General features: G+C 44.3%; 1 protein-coding gene across 25 annotated transcripts in view; it reads right to left on the bottom strand.

Annotated features, from left to right (window-relative positions):
- The window catches only part of ARID1B (AT-rich interaction domain 1B), a 435290-nt gene that overhangs the window by 372342 nt on the left and 40130 nt on the right, over positions 1 to 22818 (bottom strand). For 23 of the 25 annotated variants that reach the window (XM_086318501.1, XM_086318510.1, XM_086318502.1 and 20 more), the window contains exon 2: positions 13064 to 13258. In XM_086318501.1, coding sequence (XP_086174627.1) covers positions 13064 to 13258 — 195 coding nt within the window. Of the gene's footprint in view, positions 1 to 13063; positions 13259 to 14585; positions 14878 to 22818 lie in introns of those variants that run through there. The other 2 variants (XM_086318524.1, XM_086318526.1) reach the window with 1 other exon arrangement.

Genomic DNA, 22818 nt, shown 5'->3' with positions numbered 1-22818 from the left:
TATTAATAGCAATTTTTAAATGGAGATAAATAGAAGCATGGCCAAGAACTAAGCCAAGTTAATGGACATGAGTTTGACAAGCTCCAGGAGACGGTGAAGGACAGGGAAGCCTGGCCTGGCATGCTGCAGTCCATGGGGTCACAGAGAGTCAGACACGACTGAGCGAATGAGCAACAATGCAAAGGTATTTAGTATAACAACTGCACCACGATTGTTATTTGTCACCCCATGACCATCTCCCGTGATGATCATAGCAAAATGGGCCCAGGAAGATGACGATGCTAACTGGGGGCAGGGGGAGACCAGTGAACCCTGACCTTCCTTAAAAGTGAAAATGTTCTTACCTGGTATACATCCTCAACCAGAATAAACCACATGGCAATGACTTTTTTTAAATTCCATCTAAATCACCTTTCTTTACTCCGAGGTGTACTTGCATTCTATGTGCAGCCCCGACCTCCTGCTTCCCGGAACAAGCCACAGTACAGGGTGGGTGTACAGGCTGCAGTTCCAAATCTCTGTGGGCAAGACAGCCTTTCTGAAAGCTGAGGTTCTGAGAAAACTGCTCTGGCCCTTTAAAGCACGTCTACTAAGAATAGTGAGTTCAACTTTTATCAGTTCCACTTAGGGAAAACTAAAATGTCACAGTTAAGGCTTTTTTTCCATGAATAAACACTGACTTTTACACAAATCCCGTCTAAGCGTGGATGTAAAATGTTCCCCCCACCACTTCGCAACCCCCGTACTTCCACCACCCAGGGCAGAGTTCTGCCTCCACTGGGAAGGAATTCTCTTCCCTCCGGCGGTGCAGTAAATCCCTACCGGAAAACGTCTGTTTTCTATAAACGGCATCCTAACTATTTGGGTGGGGGGAGGGGGGGCGGAAATGGGGCGGGGACGGGACGGTATATCCTTCAATAAACCCTGTCAGATGTGCAGGGCTAGGGGGAAGAGCTGAGCTCGCATCACACCTGCAGCAGTCTGGCTCTGAGCTGCCATCTCTGCTCGCCTGTCCTTGTTGGAGCAGCACACTCAGCACCCCGGAATCCAGAACGGAGGCACCCGCCCGCAGTTAGAGAGCAGCTGCCTACACCCCAGTCCACGGGGTGCGCACCAGCCAGCGGAGGGCAGACCCCGCACTACATACAGTGCAGTAAGCAAGAGCAGGAAACCAGCCTCTGGAACCTCCTCTGAAGTCTAAAAACGGGGTTTAAAAGGACAGCTCCAAGGCTGGCAGCAGGCTTCCGACTCGGTCAGCAGAGGACCTGAGCCCTGAGCTCAGGCAGACAACAGGGAGGTGGCGCTGAGCGCGCGCCACCCCGGGCCCCAGCCCCCCTCCGCCCCGGGCCGAGCTCAGGTGGCAGATGAGCTGCTAACCTTGCTTGCACCTCTCGGCACTGGGGTCGACGGACTTCATTGGCCAGAGGCTACTACAGTTCTGCAAATTCTTCCCTCCAGGGGTTTGAAAATGTCTGTGAAGTGCCATGAACTGCTCTAGACGATGGGCTGGCTGTTGTATAGTCGCTCAGTCGTGTCTGGCTCTTTGTGACCCCGTGGACTGCAGCACACCAGGCCTCCCTGTCCATCACCAACTCCTGGAGCTTACCCAAACTCATGTCCATTAAATCGGTGATACCATACAACCACCTCATCCTCTGTCGTCCCCTTCTCCTCCTGCCCTCAATCTTTCCCAGCATCAGGGTCTTTTCAAATGAGTCAGTTCTTTGCATCAGGTGGCTAAAGTACTGGAGTTTCAGCTTCAGCATCAGTTCTTCCAATGAACACTCAGGACTGATTTCCTTTTGGATGGACTGGTTGGATCTCCTTGCTGTCCAAGGGACTCTCAAAGAGTCTTCTCCAACACCACAGTTCAAAAGCATCAATTCTGTCTGTGGGATTCCCCAAGCAAGAATACTGGAGTGGGTTGCCATTTCCTTCTTCGTCCTGACCCAGGATCGAACCCATGTCTCTTGCATTGGCAGGCAGGGCTTTTCTTATCACTGAGTCACTGAGGAAGACAAGGGCTACAGCCAGGCAAAAACCAGCTCCTGCGATCCGGAGATTCTGTCCTAACGAGAGCAGCCATGCTCGGGTGGTGAGCACCACCGAGGAGGAGGAGCACCACAGCAACGGAGAAACACCATGGCGGAGCAGGAGCACCCTAGTGTGGGGAGTACCACGCAGGTGGAGGAGCACCCCGGCGTGGTGAGCACCACAGAGGAGAAGGCACACCCCAGCTCAGTGAGCACCGTAGAGGGGGAGGAGAGCCCCGCATGGTGAGCACCACAGTGCCACAAAGGGGGAGGAGCACCATGGAATGGGAGGAGTGCCCCAGCATGGTGAGCAGCACCGAGGGGGAGGTGTGCCCTGGCGTGATGAGCACCATGGAGGAGGAGGAGCACCCTGGCGTGGTGAGCACCATAGAGGAGTAGGTGCACCCCGGGCTCAGTGAGCACCATGGAGGGGGAGGAGGGCCCATTGCCGCGAGACCACAGACAGGGAGGAGCACCACGGAGGGGGAGGAGCACTGAGGGGGAGCAGCGACCTGGTGCAGTGAGCACCATCAAGGGGGAGGAGCACCCTGGTGCAGTGAGCCACCACCGAGGGCATGATGAGCACCACAGAGGAAGAGTAGCAGCCTGATGGGAGAAATGTGTGACTTCACTGGAATATGTCGGAGAGGGCATCTCAAATTAACATGGCTTTGAACAGAAAGCTAGAAATAGCATGATTTACAAAAAAGACCTGGCCAAAGAAAGAACCAACACAAAGACATGGTGGAAGGACAGGGTTTGCTGTTTTGAGGGGTGGCAGGTAGGAGTGCAGCCTCGGGCACCCTGAAGGAAGAGGGGAGTCCAAAGGCAAGGCCAAGTGTACCCTCTAAATGGACCATTCTGGAGTCCACTGTGATAATCCCAATGGGAGATGGGGGCTTGGCCAGGATGGTAGCCCTAAGGTTTTGACTGAGAGAAATAGTCAGTTCCTGGATCTATTTTAAAAGAAGGGGCAATGGGATTATTTAACAGATTGAAAGGCTGAGGAAGAGAGGATGACTGTGAAGTTTTGGTCTGGGCAAGCAAAGCAGAAGCACGAAGCTGCCATTTATTGAGTCAGGAAGACTGTAGGAGGAGGGGGAGCGGATATTTTTTTACACAGGAGAACCTTTGGAACTGTCAAGTGTTCTCTACAAAGATTTCACCACCAAAAGCTCTGCCCTCAAGTTTTGAATTCAGAACTCAAACCCACAGCCTCCCTTGCAGCTAGGATGCCCCCAGAGGACTTAAACTCGTCCAGATGGACTGACCACAGCTGGTGTGACCACAGCTGGTGGACTGACCACAGCTGCCGGCTGCCCCACTTCTGCAGCCCTGGGCAGCAGTGGTCAGAACTGAACGCCTCCTGGATCCCTCTGCTTCATTGCTCATTTGGCACTTTATCACTCTGTGACCTGCTGCACGCATGAGTAAAACGTCCTCTACCTGCCATTCTCAGACTTTTGTGCTGAGATGCACCTGATGTTGTGAAGACGGGGCCAGTTACCCCTCCTTCCTCCCTTTATTTCTGAAGCCAGCAAGGAAGAGGAATGGGGGAGAGCTCAGTCAGAGCCAACAGCGCACAAGCAAGGGAGCTCTCTGGCAGCCCAGTGCCCGTGGAAGGGAATTCTGTCTTTCCTCCCCTCCCCAACCACCAAAATCTGGCCACCTACCAGGGAATGAGATCTTCTCATTTCCAAGATGCTGACCAGTGCCAAGGGACATAAGGTGGGAAGCAGAAAAGGGAAGTCATGTTTCTTTATGAAGCCCAGAATGCTGGGAAGAACCCCCAAAGATACAAATACCCAGGTTATTGGGATATCTCAAATCTTATTGGAAATTTCAAAGCAGCAGAGCAATGACAGGAAAGGGAAGTTTCCCTTCTGGCTGACTGTTTTATGAAAGTATTCCGAAGCCCACAGACGAAAAGTTGTTCTGACCCCTACCTCTCCTTCAGTTCTCTCTGGCAGCAATGATGGTGATGAAATACAGGAGAAAGGGACTTTTTGCTTTTAGTGCTGGGAACTCTCTCTGCTTGGCTGTCTCTTCTGTGGTGCATCTCAAATTGATGTTTCCTTCCCAGCAGACATCTCCCCAGCCCTCCTTGGGACTAGCTCCTACAACCATCCAGGCAGAACTAGACTTTTTTTCAGTCTCAGGGCCATTAAGTAAATCTTAATTACCTCAGCAATGATAGATTTTTTGCATTTTAATTCCAATAATTTTTTTTTGCTATTGCTACTCATCTTACTTTGAGGTTCTGAATGTTTGATGTTTCTTAGAACAAAGACAGTGCCTTTGACTAACCGTGAAGAGCCAATTCTACTGATGTGTTTGGTAGTTTTGTTGTTTTTTTTTTTTTTTTTTAAGTATTCTTTTAATGATTTAATACCAATAAAGGGAGACCAATTTGGCTAAATCTTTGGAGCAATCTGTTTTCTAGATTTTGTTTTTTTCCCTACAAAAAAAGTATCTGGGAAATGGGAAGCTGGCTAACACCTGCTACTGTTATGGAGTTTGAGTTTGGGGCTTTATTAGTAGGCAAAGGATGTTCATGTTATATGTACACACTAACCACACTCAAATCCCAGCTCCAGAGTGTCCAGGAACTTTCTAACACCTGGCTCACGCAGAGTTCCTCTTGAGGTCAGAGAAACCTGGACCGAGCAAGGTCCCCTGCGCTAGTGAGGCGTCCACGGCCTCCCCGGGAGAAACAAGACTCCTGCAGCTTCCTGCTCTTTCTGAGTCCCCTCTTCCCTCCATGCCCCCACCAATCCTTCTTCTCTTCTCTCCCTCTACTAACGTCTTTTTCTAGTTCCATTCACAACTACAGTTTTAACTTTTACAGATGTTTCAAAACTCTAAGGGCAAATGGCCTTAATAAATGTGCTGCATATAAAAATAATCACACTGCCATAAACAACTCTTTTACCAGGAAGAATTTCACTTTCTTCCCGGAGCATAAAAGACTTCTTTTACCCTTATGAAAAAAACCTGCTTTAAAAAAAACAAAGCCATCCAACTCTTCTTCGTGGAGGTTAAACAGGAGTTAAAGGAATGGCAGAGAACAAATCTTTTAACACGTATTATTTCTATTTAGAATTCACTGCTACATCTTATCCCAACGTTGTTCAGCATATAGTATTTTCAGAACTACTTAGAAAGTTATAATGTGTAAAATGTGTAAGTAATTACTGGCTCTCTTTGCTTCTTTTTGTGGTTCCAAGTAAAGCAAGTATCTCAATCTTAAGATTTTCTACATATTAAAAAAATTTACATATCTAACACACATTAGGTATTCAGAAGAAAGACATTCACTGAGAAAATTTTCATTTTAAAAATAGTTAGAAAATAATTTATTGTACTGATTACAACAATTTGTTAATCTTTGAAGAAGATACAGCTTTCTTTAGAAAGAATTTTAAAGAATTTGCTTTAGTAGTTGTATTAGTACAACCTGTCAAGCATCAACCCATAAATTTCAGAAGACTATTTGAAATGACAAGACTCCAAAATCCAAAACAAAAAGACATTAACTTATGATTATTTTAAAAGGAAAATCCAAGCTGGGAGATCTTATAGTCAGAACCACTTAGCAGATGAGCAGAGTGAGATACAGATTTTTCCAATATTGCACACAGATGGAGCATTTAATTGACAAGGACTCAACTGTCCCAATTCCTGGTTCTTTAACCCTTTCAGCAGTGGTGAGTCTCTGACTCACTGGAGGAGGACTAGAGAAGGAGCGCCCATTGAGTACAGCTGCACACCAGGAAGCTGCTTTGGGGCTGCTCTCTGATACCTGGTTGTTCACCTCAGCTGCACAGGGGGAGTCACCTGTGGAGCTCAGAAAACCAGGAAAGCAGGAAGCGCTTATATTCAGATGCAATTGATATGGGCATACATCCTGAGAGGTTTTAAACTGGGGGGGGGGGGTGGGCGGGTTGGGTGTGTGTCTATGTGCACACGTGCACTCACTCAGTTGTGTATAATTCTTGCACTGTAGGACAGTGGCTGAGAACCAATGGCCTAAGCTATGCCACCCAGTTTAACTTTCAGTTTATCTTCTGGTGTTTCTGTTGCTGCTGTTTGTTTTTCAGGGAGCACTGAAGAAATGTGGTTGGCTGATTTTACTGCTATCAACTGTCAGTGCTAACTGAACTGCTTAAATTTTCACATAAATATCATACTTGTTTCTTTGATGAAAGCAAATAAACCAAATTTATGTAGAGTATATTCAAGTAAGTATAATGCTACCTAAAACATATACTTGAGATTTACAACTAAAACTAGAAGTATAATAGAGAAGCTTAGCAGATATTTTAGGTTTAAAGTCTATATATGTAAACAATAGATTCATATGTAACTGACAAAATGGTATAAGCTACTAGCAGAGAATAGGCTCTATACACCTATAGAACCTTTAGCATCTCTAGAACAATGTAAACGTCTGCTTAAAATACACACACACACACATATATCAGTATAAACTTCCTACTATAAAAGTAGCTTTCCAAACTACAAAAGAAATCATTTCATATTTTCTCATTAAACTTTCAAGCATAAAACCGTGTCTTTCCTCATTTTTAAGGAAAAAAGCTAAAGATTTAAAACTTTATATTTAACCAAAGCATGCTGCAGTTCATGGGGTTGCAAAGAGTCAGACACGACTTAGCAAATAAACAACAAAATGTGATCTCTTTTACATACCTCTGTTAAAAATGTCACACTGAATGCTTTAAAAGATGTTGAAATTTAACTACAATGTAAGAAGTAACTAAAACCATATAGTCCAGAAATTTAAATTTTAAAGCACAAATAAAAATTACCATACCTACAGATCTTTTCAAAAATATTTTCTTGGTACAAAACTCCATCTACAGGGAACTTTGGCATCAAAGACAGTAGCATCTGCTATCTCCTTGGAAGCAGAAATGTGAGGTGTAAATGTATTTGCTAGTAAACTTTAAATACCTTCATATTCACTGATGAAGAACAACTGAGGAAATCAAGACAAAATGTGGCCAACAAAAGGCGATTATTTATATAAATCTGCAATCCACTGAAAGAGTTCCAAACATTTCAGGTGTACAAGCAAAACAGTTTTGCTCCAAGTCTCTTAGATAAAAATGCTGTAAGAGAGCAAAAGAAATCTCAAAGCACTCACTATGTTACTAGCCCAAAAGTTTACCCTTTTTTATTAATGTGTGTTTATATGTGTATATAGCTATACATATAAAATACATGTTTAATATATGTAATTCTATCTTCTTTATACGTTCTAAAAATGATTTAGCTTCCCATGGCCATTTTTCCTTTGGTTTTCTGTATACATTTTATCATGTGCTTATCTATATTTTAAAAACATCTTGTGGGATTTTTATAGAAATTACATTAATCTGTGGATCACTTGGGGATTCTCTGATGGCTCAGCAGTAAAGAATCCACCTGCCAGTGCAGGAGACACAGGTTCTATCTCTGGGTAGAGAAGATCCCCTGGAGAAGGAAATGGCAACACACTCCAGTATTCTTGCCTGGGAAATCTCATGGACAGAGGAGCCTGGCGGGCTATGGTCCATGGGGTCACAAAGAGTCGGACAGGACTCAGCGACTAAACTACAGTATATTTTGTCCAGGTAGGTGTCTCTGAGTGAATATGAACTATCAAAAAAAATTAAGACTCTGAATGTAAAACAGACACCAGGCACCCATTCCTCTCCATTGTGTTAAGCCTTCATTTACTTCACTGTCAAGCCTTTCTTTCTCACCCTATCACACCCTGTTATGCTCCTTATATAGGAGGTCTACGCTGTTTAGAGAGAAAAGCAAAATGAAGCCCTGACTAGAGTCCACAGGGTCACAAAGAGTCGGACATGACTGAAGTGAATGAGCACACTGAATTCATGCTTAGGATTCAGAGACTAAGTATAAATGAACATTTCATGTCAAAAAACTGGAATTTTTAAGAATTTTACCAGTCCTCATCACTCCATTCTTTCTAACTTTTCAAAAACATTGTTTAAACTATATCAAACTGTATTTTTAAAAAATACAGCTAAAGGTATGTTTTGATTTTAACTGTATTTTAAAAAGCAATTTTTTTCCCAGAATAAACTGACAATACAAAGTAACATAGGTGGGAATCCTAGAACTCACTTGGCTCCTTAATAACCCCAAAGAAAACATTTATTTTAGCCAAACAATTGTAATGTTTGTCTCCTTTTAGAAACATCTGCTGCCAAAATAAACATTTGCCCTGGAAGAAGTGTTTTGGCTGTTAGGATGGTACCAAATAAAATGCTTATGTTCTGAAACAAATATTTCACTCCAAAAACACATAGCAAAATACATATCCAGAGGGTGTAGAAGATAAAGACACAAATTAAAACATCTATTCATTTTTTAAGTCTTTTTCAAAACAACCTCAGTTTTAAATTCAGTTGTTATTTAGATTGAAAGTGGTAAGGGCAAATGGGTCACCTTAACAAAAATAACAAATTCTATTTAATTTTGCCATGGTCCATATTCTTGCTGTTGTAAAGGTCTTTACAATACACATGTGCGTTTCAAAACTAAAAAGTCATGTTTTCCCATTACAAAAGCACTCATGAACTTAAAATCCCCACTCTGCCCTCTTTCTCTTTCCCTGTTTTATAATTCCAGGGTTGGTTTTATAATCCAACAGGTATCAGGTTATACAAACATCTGCAACAAGATACAAAGAGTTAAAATATCAATTCAATTAACCCTTGATAACTCAGGAAAAATCTCAGACAACATGATTGAACTCTGCTTGACACAAATAAATATAACTTTGCTTCTGTAAGCTATTTCTTCTTGGTGCCATTTCTATGAAAAATCTTTTTTAGAGCAAGTCAGCATAGGCCTATGTACACATTTACAATCACAAAGGACAAGAAAAAGGAAATACAACATTTGCTTACCCACATCCCTGATCCCGCAAAAGACACACTGGTGTCTAAGTTAAAAAAACAGAAGCAGATTCTAGCAGCCCCACAGATTATATATCCTCTATGTAGCTCTGTATTAGATGAAATCAACCAGTGTACTTCTGTTAACCATCCCAGGTTTGAATTCCAGGAGCCTAGAGGCAGAACATTCTTCACAGAGGCATAGAAAATTCATTTCCCCTCTCAGCTCAATAAAAACCCAAGTAGACTAGTTTCCAGGGCACCGTGCAAAACTAATCTGTTTAGCTATGTATTTGCCTGATGATGTGAGAGAATCAGCAAGTGAAAGACCACAAGTCTAGTTCCAGTTAATAAATACCAAAATGATGTACTATTATCAGGTCATGCTTCAAAGACCCAGTCATGAGTATATTTCAAAAATAAAATTATCACCATACAAATCAAGAATCACTAGGTCACTAAAATCCAACAGTCAGTGGCCAGTTCCCCCTGACCCTCAGAGATAAAAAGTAAGCAGTGATACTCAGCATGTTAAATTTCATATACGCACTGTGGTTCTTTCAAACACATACTCATTTAAAATTCCTATCACAGGAATAGAATGCCAGCCAGGAATCAAAACTGTGACCCCTGAGCCAAAGACAACTTACCACTCAGCTGGTAAGTGGGCAACTCAATTTACAAACTTGAATTCCTGCATTTTAATCCTTTGCAGAAATATATGAGCAATATTAAATGAACTGGATTCAGCTCATTAGAGGTTCACAAACCAAGCACAGAAAGCTTTGGAGGTCGTCCAAAGTAAAGCCATGCCTAGGTGGTGATGTCCACTCAATAAAAACTCAATGTCATCATTATCTTCCAACTTTTTCCCAGAAGAACACCAGCAGTCATGACCACAACAATCCTTGGCCAATTGCCTTAGCCTGAGAGAAGAAGGATAGGACCAGTAGCCAATCACTGTGCCAGGACCTTGTTTGCAGACCAAATTTATAATTATCCAAAATTCGCAAATAAAGCAACTCACTGAATATTCCTGACCAAACACAGACTAAAGCTAACAAAATAAATGTGCTCTAATAACCTTCACCAAAACCTGCACCATTTTTTTTCCTTTCCAAAGCTATTAATTAGCCTACACCTACGATCACATGAACTTGGGAGTACGCTGTATGATTCCCCTTTAAAATGTTACACACACTCAAACATGCATTAGCAGTTCTTTTTAGCCTTTTAGATTTCAAAACAAGATATGTCATTTCAAGGCTATAATTAAATGAAAAAGTAAAAGAGCAGTACAGATTATTTACAAGTTTCAATTATGATTAAACTCCCAAATATGGAAGTTTGATAGCCAGGGCATTCAGTTTCTTAGCAGATACCCTATTTTCCTTTCATTATCAGAAAGAGTTGTGCTTGAACAGAATTAGGCTTTTTTTTTTTTTTGGTTAGCAGTAAAATATCTAATCTAAAATCTTAATTAAAAATTTGCTAAAACATTGGTGAGTAATCTTTAGCAATTTGTCCCTTCAAATAAATCCAAGAGTTATTGGATTTCAAAAGCATATACGAACCATGGGGAGTAAACAAAAAAAAAAAAAGCAAAGAAAACTGCAGTTATTCTACATAACTCCACTTTTAAAAGTGTACATCCTCCACTTTTAGCCTTATGTATGTGGGAAGGAAACAATGAAAAAAAATATTCCCAGGTAATCATTCTTCACATTTGTGAAGAATGTTAAGACTCCCACTCTGGGATTGCAAAATAAGCCAATGTCTTAAACCTCTAACAAGACTTTAACTCATTCAAGAAAGAGAAAGACAAATACCGTATATTAATACATATATATGGAATCTAGAAAGATGGTACCAACGAGCCTACATGCAGGGCAGCAAAGGAGACACAGACATGAAGAACAGACTTTTGGACTGAGTGGGAGAGGAGAGGGTGGGATGATTCGACAGAGTGCCGCTGAGACATATCCATCACCATGTGTAGAAGAAGCAGGGCGAGCTTGATGTATGACACAGTGCACCCAAAGCTGGTGCTCTGTGACAACCTGGAGGGAAAGGTGGGGAGGGAGGGGGGTTCAGGATGGAGGGGACACATGTATACCTGTGGCAGATTCATGTTGATATACAGCAAAAACCATTGTAATACTGTAATTATCCTCCAATTAAAATAAATTAATTAATCTAAAAAAAAAAAAAAGACTAACTCATTCAGAGGAAAAGGTTCATCCAGTAGCTTGCCGTGAAGAGCTCCTTTGGAAATGATTCTCCAAATTTCCCTTCAGGGAAATGTGGCAGAAAGGAAGGTACAGGGAGAGGGAGCGGCGGCCTCCACTGCCCCACTGCCCCACTGCCCCTGCTCGCTCCCTGTGGCCAGAGTCCCACACAGAACTGTCAGCCCCAAACCAACTGGTGATCAGGACCTGAGCAGTTGCCTGCCTGGGCCTTCTTCCCCTCATCTATGGGGAAATTAGCTTTAAAACTTAAAAAAAAAAGGGGGGGGAATTACAGCTCTCACCTAACTTTTCAATCATTTACAAATTATCTCCTCATAATTAGCAGTCTCAACTAAAGAGTTTTACTCTAGGTGGCAAAATATTACTAGAAGAAAAGAGTAATGTTCAAAAAAAAAATCACAAGTACAATTAACTATGCGACTGCTAGAATTCTGAGTGGCCAATCTCTGGTGGCTCAGACGGTAAAGAATCTGCCTGCAGTGCAGGAGACCCGGGTTCAATCCCTAGTTCGGGAAGATCCCCTGGAGAAGGGAATGGCTACCCACTCCAGTGTTCTTGCCTGGAGAACTCCATGGACAGAGGAGCCTGGTGGGCTACAGTCCATGAGGTTGCAAAGAGTCGGACACGACTGAGTGACTCACACACCATATTTAATAAACAAGGGGTGAGAACTTCTAACAAGAATGAAGAGCACTTAAAGAACCAACAGCTGGGATTCAAAGGCTGAACTGCTTCTATCTTCCCCTACAACCGCCTTAAAATAAAAGTATCACTGAAGGACAAACTAAGATAAAGAGGGAAGACAATTTTCAGTCTCTGAAACTTATTCGTGAACCTTTAGACACAGCTACGGAGTATATAAAGTATGATACAGCATACATCCACTGTAGAGAACCAAAGTTCTATGTTTTTTCCAGTGATTTTTCGTCAAACATAGAGAAAAACTTCCTGAGAGAAAGCAACTGTGAGACTCTGGAGCAGGCTGCTGGTAGCACTCTGGGATAACCTATCTGGGAACAGGAAAACACCCAGGTGGGCACCAGGCTGGTATACTGTTGGATTAAAGGCCTGGTGTGGGAATTTACAAGTCAGCCTTTCTGGTGTTTCTAGTAACTAAACCTGAAACAAGTCTGAATCTCCTCAGGCCAACATTACAAAAATACATTCTCCAGGGTCCAAGAGACTGAGGGCTTACTACTGCCAGAAGGTAGATGGTCATTTAAGGTAACTCCAACTATTTGATCCTACAGAAAAAGGAGAATATTTTTTTTAAGAGCAGAAAGTCTTTTTTGCTTGTTTTATGTAAAAACACAAAACTCATCAAACCTAGGAGAAGTGATACAAGTGAAATTCTCTTACAAGAAACACAGAAAGCTGTTTCAAAAGATACAGAAGAAATAAAAGCAAAATAACTTTTGGGCAGACTAAAGAAAACTTAAGCTGATGCCATCTTTATTAAAAAAAACCTTTAAATAACTTAAAACTTCACCTTAAGAAGTTTATTCACAGCTCAAAATCTGACACTGTCTGCCATCAGAAATATTAGAAAGCCAAGTTCACTTCGGGGCTCCGATCTATATAATCTGCTGCACAATGGCGACACGGTCAATCTTTCAAATAGAACAGGAACTGTGTCCACTTTGTTCTAAGCTTACTTTTCCTGCTTTTAAAAGAGATGGGAAACAGTTGTACCTGTGATCATTTCAAGAAACTATGAAAGTTTTTAAAAAGCAGAAAATCCATGAAATGCTTCCCAACTGTCTCAAAACTAACCTTCAGTAGACAGGAAAAGACAAAGACAACACTAGGAGCAAGTGCAGGAGGAAGTGGAGTAAAAACTAGCACAAACCTGCTGCTGGGGGTACTGCATGCCTCCCATGGCCCCCGGGGGCCGACCTTGAATGCCGATTGGATACCGCTGTGGGCCTGGGGGGCCATAGGAACCTCCAGGGTAAGGGCTGCTCTGCTGTGGCTGAGAATGAGGGTTACTGCCCATGCCATACAGCTGGGGTCTCTTCATCACCATGGGATCCATTGGGCTGCCCTGTGAAGAAGTAAAAGAAGACATAGGCTTATTACCTCATTATTGCAGAGACAGAAATGTCTATTATGCTAACATACACATTAAAAATGCAACTCTCCTTACTTGTGAAAATATGAAAAACAATGACCTGACAAAACCCAGAAAAGCATTTAAGAAAAAAAAACTATGTGGATACAAGACATTTAATTTTTTAACTTTTAGCAAGGCTTTAATAATTAAAAGGGATCTGGAACAAACAATGTATGGAAAGATTTTGCATTCATCTAAAATTCTACCATGCACACAGGAAACGGGCATGATAGTTAACCTCACCCAGCTCTTTCAGCTTCCCAGTAACAAAAGCAAAGTATAGTGAGTGGTTAGGAACCCTTCCTGACTTCAAAGTATTCTTAGAACAATTACCTTATTTTAGACCTGAGTCTGCAAGTCCTGATCAAACATTAATGTGTCTGAGTGCTCATTAGAAAGTGAAAGGATAGATTTCAGATAACACAGAATGTCTGGGGCAAAACTTTTCAAAGATCACTAGTGACATGAATAAGCACCCAGACTGTGAGTCATAAGCCACCTTCTCAATGCAAGTAAGGCTCTTACCAAACATAACCAGTTCAAAACTGGACTTTTGAGTTTTATTTTTGGCTTGGTGAGTCAGCCCATGGGCCTCAGAGCAAGGGCCATTCAGGAGGGCCGAACTGGAGCCTCAGCCCGGGCTTTCATGCCCAGGGTGCTTCAAAGGAGTGAAGTGGTGGCGGGGGAAGTCCCTCACCGTGGTGCTACAAAGACCCACAGATATTTTCTTCCTTCCAGAACCACATGCTGATGCCAACTGTGGGCCAGACTCTGAGGCCCAACTGTGGGCCACACGGAGGACACGGGGTCTCTCAGGAAGGTTCGAAGAATAGCAGGGTTGACGGAAGAAGCCATGTTCAAGGTGGGGAGGGCCAAGGCACAGAGGACCCCCAAGCAGGAGAAACATCGGGCATCAAGCACAGGCTCCATGAAGTGATGAACTGCCTGGCACGTGCAAGGAAACAGAAGCAGCTTAGACCCCAGCGAAGCAAAGCAGCAGCTGGAGCGGGCCGACACCAGTAAGTGGGTGAGCCTCACGCGTCACTTGAAAGGCTTCCGATTGCACATTGGGGGAAACCACTGGGTGCGTTTAACATTGAGTCACGGTCACATCTGCTTTCGGAAGGGCAGCGCCCCAGCAGCAGCCTGGAGCCAGGCTGGACTGCCCCAGCAGGCCACTGAGCCGAGGTCCTGGGCCGTTAGCGGTGGTGGGAGAAAGCACGCTCAGACTCAAGGAACAGGATGGAAGCAACTCGACCTGGGAATGATAGAAGACAGGTGGCAAGGGTGGCTTAACAGGTGGTAAGACACCGGTTGAGCCAGCAGCGTGCCGGAGTAGAAGCAGATCCACCCTCCCTGGGGGGTGGGAGCCTTCACTCTTCCGCATGTTAAAACTGCAATTCCAATAGGAAGTCCAGGTGACAATATCAGAAGTGCCACGATGCGTTCCAGCCTGGGGAGTCAGGTCTGCCCTCGAGTCGTAAGTAGGGAAGTGGGAGAACGAGGACAGGTGCTCCTGGAGGGCAGCAATTTCCATTCTGCTCACTCATACTGCACCTGCAGGACACAAGTCACACCTGGCACACAGCACACCTCAATAAATCCTGGATGTCTTCGGCAATATGAAGCACGTAAAACCCAAGGAACTACCCCGAGAGAATATGTAAAAAGAGAACAACGGGTAGAAGACAAAATTCGAGAGACTGACATCACTTAAGGAAGAAGGGAAAAGGAGGCCACAGCAAGGCCAGAGGAATGGTCAGAAAATGGAATTGGAGAGTGTGGTGCTTTGGAGAAGGGAGCAGGTGGAGACATATGCCAACTGCAGCCCAGGTGGCCAACAGATGAGTCCTAACGCGTGGGCTGCACCTGACGCTCCACTGATGACCGGGCGGTTAACTGCTGCCCTGGGCAAGGGCAGGCTCATGGCAGAGACGAGGGCAATGCCAAGAGACCAGGAGCTGAGCGCAAACAGCAGGTGAGGGGGAGCCAGGAGTGCAGACCCTACACCCCAAGCATGCAAGGCTACACGAACCACCAAGACTCCTTCCTCCTATGCTCCTACCCCACACACAAGGCTGCCCACGATCTCTGCCATCCTGCCTTCTTAGCAGTAGGTACCCTGGTGCTCACTGCAGTGCCTTGAGTAATCCACTCATTACACATTTACTAAGGGTCTACCGTGTGCATGGTGCAAGGCACTGGAGGCAGAGTGGACATGTGTCGGCGGCTGTCCGAGAGAGGTGACCAGGTCACTGAAAGAGAACGCGCTGGACAAAGATTACAGTGCAACCCAGCGGACATCCTAGAGGCATTGTGAGGGGGAGCATCCAGGTAGGTCTCAGTTTTAACAAAGCCTTCCTACAGAAACAGCTGATTCCGTCCTGAGAGCTTCATAGAAATTTGCCAGGAATTGATCTCACCGGAATGAAAATATGTGTAGGCCAAATGATTTTGCTCAAAATTCACAATTTCATGGAATTTTAACTGTGTTACTTTCACCAGTCAAGAAAAATGTTTACTTAGAACGATAGAAATTGCTCAAACAATATACTGATGTCACAAATGGTGCTGACTTCACAATTCAACACACATATACATATGACCTCATGTAATGAAACTAAAACTGAAAAGAAAGAATTAAGTTTTCTCAGAATGCTTCAAGTTAGAATTTATGCCTAAGAACAACAAAATGTAAAGATTTTCCACATTTACTTTCAAAAGGTAAAATAAAACTTTCTGTGGAAGTGTGAAAATCGAGGCTGAGCTGGGGATGCTAAAATCTGCAGAGTGAATGAATGGCCCATAGAGAGGCTGAGTAAATCAGATTTCAGGCTAAATTTCCAATATGGGGCCCAAGGCAGCCCTATCTTCACATTCAATCTGAATTAGACAGGGCATAGGAAAGGTCTGCTCACTTGACTTTAAACAGTGCACAACCCAAACAGGCTTAATTAAAGCAGAAATTTAACATGGGAAAATGATTGGAATGTGTATATTTTAATGCTATAGATAACAGTGCAGCAAATTCATCTTATCAGCGACTGAAATTGTTTTGTAATATCTTTCTCATCAGTGCCATAAACTCTCACAGCCCTACTTAAAATTCAGTTAATTTGCACCCATGTCAAAATGTTAGCTTAACCCTGAGATTTCTGAAAATCGAAAGCATGAAATACACAGATTATCTCTACCTCTCAAAATGCATCAGATGCCTTTCAGTGAGACTTCAGATAAGAAAACAGATACTTACACAGTGCAAATTATTTAATTTTAACCTTCTCTCCTTATGGCCTATTATTAAATATTCGCCCACAATTTAAATTCATCCTGCTGTGTACTTTCACTATTTTTAACACTGAATATGTACCACTGCAGGATCTTAACCTCTGCTTTGTACTACTCTCTCCTTAAAGAAATCAAAACGCAAATCAAATAGAAGGCTGTTCCAAAAAAACAATTCACTGCTCATAGTCATATCTAATGCAAAACCATTGTATTCTCATTATCTATCCTTCTATTGATGGAAGTATTTCAAAGTATCACCATTTTCAATTCTCACATATAATTTATGTTATACTAGAGACACCCACTGGAGAAGGCAACGGCAACCCACTCCAGTACTCTTGCCTGGAAAATCCCATGGACGGAGGAGCCTGGTATGCTGCAGTCCATGGGGTCGCTAAGGGCATGACTGAGTGACTTCACTTTCACTTTTCACTTTCATGCATTGGAGAAGGAAATGGCAACCCACTCCAGTATTCTTGCCTGGAGAATCCCAGGGACAGAGGAGCCTAGTGGGCTGCCGTCTATGGGGTCACACAGAGTCCGACACGATTGAAGTGACTTAGCAGCAGCAGCAGAGACACCCACTGGAGAAGGCAATGGCAACTCACTCCAGTACTCTTGCCTGGAAAATCCCATGGACAGAGAAGCCTGGCAGGCTGCAGTCCATGGGGTTGCTAAGGGTCGGGCACAACTGAGCAACTTCACTTTCACTTTTCACTTTCTTGCATTGGAGAAGGAAATGGCAGCCCACTCCAGTGTTCTTGCCTAGAGAATCGCAGGGACAGAGGAGCCTAGTGGGCTGATATCTATGGGGCTGCACAGAGTCGGACACTACTGAAGCAACTTAGCAGCAGCAGCAGAGACACCTACATAAAGAACAGTCCTCAACTATTTCTCTAAATATGTTATTCCAAGCACATTTTTCTGTTCTAGGTACCATTCCACAACTGCTGCAGTGTGGACTTCAATTCTGTGAAATAAGTGCTTTTAAAGTAACAGTGTATACAGCCCATTTTCAGAGAGGTCTTAAAATAACTAGTTTAGTTACTTGGTTTAGTTACTCAGCTTCTGATGAATTTTATTACCTGACTAACTCCTCCTTATTCAAATAAGTTTTCAGATATGTATGTATTTAGATATGTAGCTATGTATCTATGAGTTATCTCTCTCTCTCTCTCTCTCACACACACACACACCCTTTCCTAGATCTTCTGGGAAGCTGCCACTCTTGCCTATATCCTCCAATGCCTCAGAAAGTTTCCTATCCCCAGAAATACTAAATAAGAAAGAGTAAAATATATATCTTTTAAATATATATATTTAAATATCAATTTTGGACATATTGGGTAGCATAGGTAGGTTGTACTATAGGTTAAATAGGTTTTCAGAGGCTGGTCTGGAAATCCAACTACCCTTTAAAGATTATACAAGTTAAAGAACAAGTCACTATATATATTTTAGTGCCTTTAGAGCAGAGAAGGCAATGGCACCCCACTCCAGTACTCTTGCCTGGAAAATCCCATGGACGGAGGAGCCTGGTAGGCTGTAGTCCATGGGGTCGCTAAGAGTCAGACACTACTGAGTGACTTCACTTTCACTTTTCACTTTCATGCATTGGAGAAGGAAATGGCAACCCACTCCTGTGTTCTTGCCTAGAGAATCCCAGGGATGGGGGAGCCTGGTGGGCTGCCGTCTATGGGGTCGCACAGAGTCAGACACGACTGAAGCGACTTCGCAGCAGCAGCAGCCTTTAGAGAAGTTTTTATACTTAGATACTCCCTCATTATCACTCTTTCAGAGTATGCCTACCCACCCAAGTATTTATAATAAAGATATCTATGTTAACAGTGAAAGCTAAGTTGCTCAGTCGTGTCCAACTCTTTGCAACCCCAAGGACTGCAGCCTAACAGGATCCTCCATCCATGGGATGTCTGAAGCAAAAATACCAGAGTGGGTTGCCATTTCCTTCTCCAGGGGATCTTCCCGAACCAGGGATTGAACCTGGGTCTCCCGCATTGTAGGCAGACGCTTTACTGTCTGAGCCACCAGGGAACAGTGTTCACTCCTAAATACCAAGTTAAGGGGATAGCTTATTAGTAGATTCTTTATGAATATAACATTTCACAATTTTTTCAGCCAAATTCCTTAAACTACAAATTAAAGAAAGACATCAAAAAACCCAGAGAAAGAAAACTGTATCTTCTTCATCTATCGTCCTAAGTCGCTTCAGTCGTGTCCGACTCTGTGCAATCCCATAGACGGAGGCCCACCAGGCTGCCCCGTCCCTGGGATTCTCCAGGCAAGAACACTAGAGTGGGTTACCATTTCCTTCTCCAATGCATGAAAGCGAAAAATGAAAGGGAAGTCACTCAGTCGTGTCCGAGTCTTAGCGACCCCATGGACTGCAGCCTACCAGGCTCCTCCATCCATAGGATTTTCCAGGCAAGAGTACTGGAGTGGGGTGCCATTCTTCATCTATAATCACATCTATATATCAGGATTAAACAAGAGCTCAGCGGAAGAAAAACTGTCCCCCTTTAGAATCATTATTTGGAAAAATGTTCTTACCATCAACTAAAGAAAAATTGTGAATAGTCCATTACATATGAAATGGTGAAAATAATAAAACCCAACGTGAGTAAATGATTATTTGAACTATTATGTATAAAGCAGTGGTAAACTCTTTCTGAAGGGTAATTCGATAGGAAGCTTGAAAGCAAAGCTCTAGAAAATATATCTTGTTCCAACCATGACGCTCTCAAATGGGGAAGTGGTGCTATTTATCTGCATTTGTCTGCAGCTACATGACTCTCAATATTGAAGGGGGAAAGCACGGGCTGTGGGCACAGAGAGGGTCCACACCCTTATCCACCACTTACTACCACTGTGTAACTCTAAATCTGGTGCTCAGTCCTTAAGTTTTCTCACTCACCAAATGCAAGAAAGAATACCTGTCTCATGATTATAATGAAAATGGAATTGGGACTAAAAGTATCTAAAGGAACAGGCCATAATATATTGGCATAGTGGAATGGACAGGGATGTGGAAAAGTACATATAAAACAATGTCAACTGTTTTAAGAGTGATGTGCATGAATTACAGCTGTGCGAAAAATCAGCTGATAACGATCAGGGCCGGCCAGCGTGACCTGTAAGTAGAGGCTGTCACATCATGAAGCAATCTATGTTGACTTTTCTGTGATGATGTCTAAATATAACTATAAAATGCCTCTGTTTTTTCCCAGGCATCCTGCAAACACTACTGTGGCCTGCTGTGGGGGTGGGGTGGGGTGGAAGGGACACAGCTGTCCCACACTGGGCCTCCTCCACCCCCGCACCCCCACGCTCACACAGCTGGGCCTCCCACACTGGGCCTCCTCCACCCCGCACCCCCACGCTCACACAGCTGGGCCTCCCACACTGGGCCTCCTCCACCCCGCACCTACACGTGCACACAGCTGTCCCACACTGGGCCTCCTCCACCCTCGCACCCCCAGGCGCACACAGCTGGGCCTCCCACACTGGGCCTCCTCCACCCCACACCCCCACGCTCACACAGCTGGGCCTCCTCCACCCCGCACCCCCAGGCGCACACAGCTGGGCCTCCCACACTGGGCCTCCTCCACCCCACACCCCCACGCTCACACAGCTGGGCCTCCCACACTGGGCCTCCTCCACCCCGCACCCACACGTGCACACAGCTGTCCCACACTGGGCCTCCTCCACCCCACACCCCCACGCTCACACAGCTGGGCCTCCCACACTGGGCCTCCTCCACCCCGCACCCACACGTGCACACAGCTGTCCCACACTGGGCCTCCTCCACCCTCGCACCCCCACACGCACACAGCTGGGCCTCCCACACTGGGCCTCCTCCACCCCACACCCCCACGCTCACACAGCTGGGCCTCCTCCACCCCACACCCCCACGCTCACACAGCTGGGCCTCCTCCACCCCACACCCCCACGCTCACACAGCTGGGCCTCCTCCACCCCACACCCCCACGCTCACACAGCTGGGCCTCCTCCACCCCACACCCCCATGCTCACACAGCTGGGCCTCCCACACTGGGCCTCCTCCACCCCGCACCCCCAGGCACACACAGCTGGGCCTCCCACACTGGGCCTCCTCCACCCCGCACCCCCACGCGCACACAGCTGTCCCACACTGGGCCTCCTCCACCCCTGCACCCCCACGCTCACTTTCAGCACAAAGCAGCAGGAGGATGCTCCCACTCTCCCCTTCGCCTGTCTAACCCCAAGTTCACACAAGCCCGGGTTCAAGGACCAGAGAGCTGCCCCGGCACCACGCCCAGGAACACTATCTTTGGGGCCTGCTGGAATCTTTCCTATGCAGGTTGTAACCGACTTCTGGGCTGCCTTATATTGATATTTAACTCATGTACTGTGTTTTGAGGGTTTTTTTTCCCCATTTTTCTTATGTTAGTTAACCCCCAAGGAGACTAAAAGGGCCATGTCCGTGCTTTGCCCCTTTTGTGTCTCACTCAGCATATAGCATACGTGCTTAGTAGTGTCCGACTCTGCAACCCTGTTGACTGTAGCCCACCAAGGCTCCTCTGTCCATGGAGTTCTCCAGGCAAGAATACTGGAGTGGGTAGCCATTCCCTTCTTCAGGGGATCTTCCCGACCCAGGGATCCAACCTGGGTCACCGGCACTGTAGGCAAACTCTTCACTGTCTGAGCTGACCGAGCACACACACTCAGCAAACAGCACAGGTGACTCACGATGGTCACAGTGCCTCATGACTCCCGGGGATGAGGACCGGCCACATAAGTGTTCTCGAAAATAAAAAGATGGACTAACCAGTATCTGCAACAATTCTGTACACATACGCACGTATCCCAAATCTAAAATATCACTGGGTTCTTACTTTTCAGAATCATTAAGATTAGAAACAAAATAGTAATATGTTGTTACCTATGCATAAAGCAACTTCCATAAACTACCAATAACAAGTGACAATTATCAGCAACAGTTCTTAACTCTTAGAATACTTAAAAAAAAATACATCCAGGATGTATATACATCCCATATTTAGCATATGGTGTCAAAGGATCATATAACATCCTCTAGAAACCCATTGAAAGCCCGTCCTGACTGGCATCATCATATGATGACCAACATCTACCCTGCATTTCCAAAGCACTTCATACATTATCATTTGATCACAGCTCTTAAGGCACCCTGATAAAAGATTTGTCAGTGAAACACAGAATCGTAGAATTGAAAATAGCCCCACTGATCCATACATGATGAATGTATGAATCCCCTAAAAGTGTCTGCAACCATGAATGTTATTAATTTCTTCCTTCTATATAATAAAAATCCATTCCTTATAATTTACACCCACTGCTTTTTTTTTTTTAACTTTGATCCTTTTGAAGAATATTTGAAGACAGCTATATCTATTTCCCTTTTCTGAGCAAAATATGCCAATTCTGAACCCCCTTAACATGAAACATATTATGGGAAGGAACTTGCTTCCCTTCCAGATCCTACAGGAGTACAAACCTGGCCTCAGACCTGTCAGTCGACAGGCCCATCGCACCCCTGATCCAGTTGAGATTAAACCCTCCCTTCCCCCTCTTCTCTTACACAGTTGGTTAGCTGACCCTAGTGGCAGAAGTTTTTATCTCTGCCTATTTTCATTTGGTATGTATCTGGTCACTATTCTAGCCTGACATCTAACATATTAACTGCATTTCCTATCTTGATGTCAACCACCAATTAAATCAGCACACCATTTCATTCATGCCTTCCTCCAGGGCACTGATAAAAATACTGAAGAGGAGTATACTCTCAAAGGAGAGGACAGAGGCCTGGCTAACTGCTAGTGCCATTCATAAAGACTGACATAAATCCAGGCACCACAATGCTTGGAAGAAGGTCTTCTTCAGAAACCTTAGGAAAATCCTTCCCATTCATCCACAGCTCTCTACCAACTCATTCACTACACTTGTTACGCAAGCACAAGTCCCTGTCTGCCCTTGGGTGACAACCTCTTGCCCACTTCAAATTCCTCCATCTTTCCTAATGTACCATACAGTCCAAAGTTTAGAAAAACGCTTAGAATGAGACAAAAAGGTATAAGGGAAAGGGAGGTGGCTTAAGTCAGACAAACCTGGGTGTGAATCTACAGATACACTTATTAGCTCCGTAGAATCAAGCTCACACTTAATAC

This window comes from Bos grunniens, chromosome 9 (genome assembly GCF_055505025.1).
Source record: "Bos grunniens cultivar Pamir isolate PY7600 chromosome 9, Bosgru_T2T1.0, whole genome shotgun sequence".
NCBI lineage: Eukaryota > Metazoa > Chordata > Mammalia > Artiodactyla > Bovidae > Bos > Bos grunniens.
Note: the sequence above shows the minus strand (reverse complement) of the source record. Positions and strands in the feature narration are given on the sequence as shown.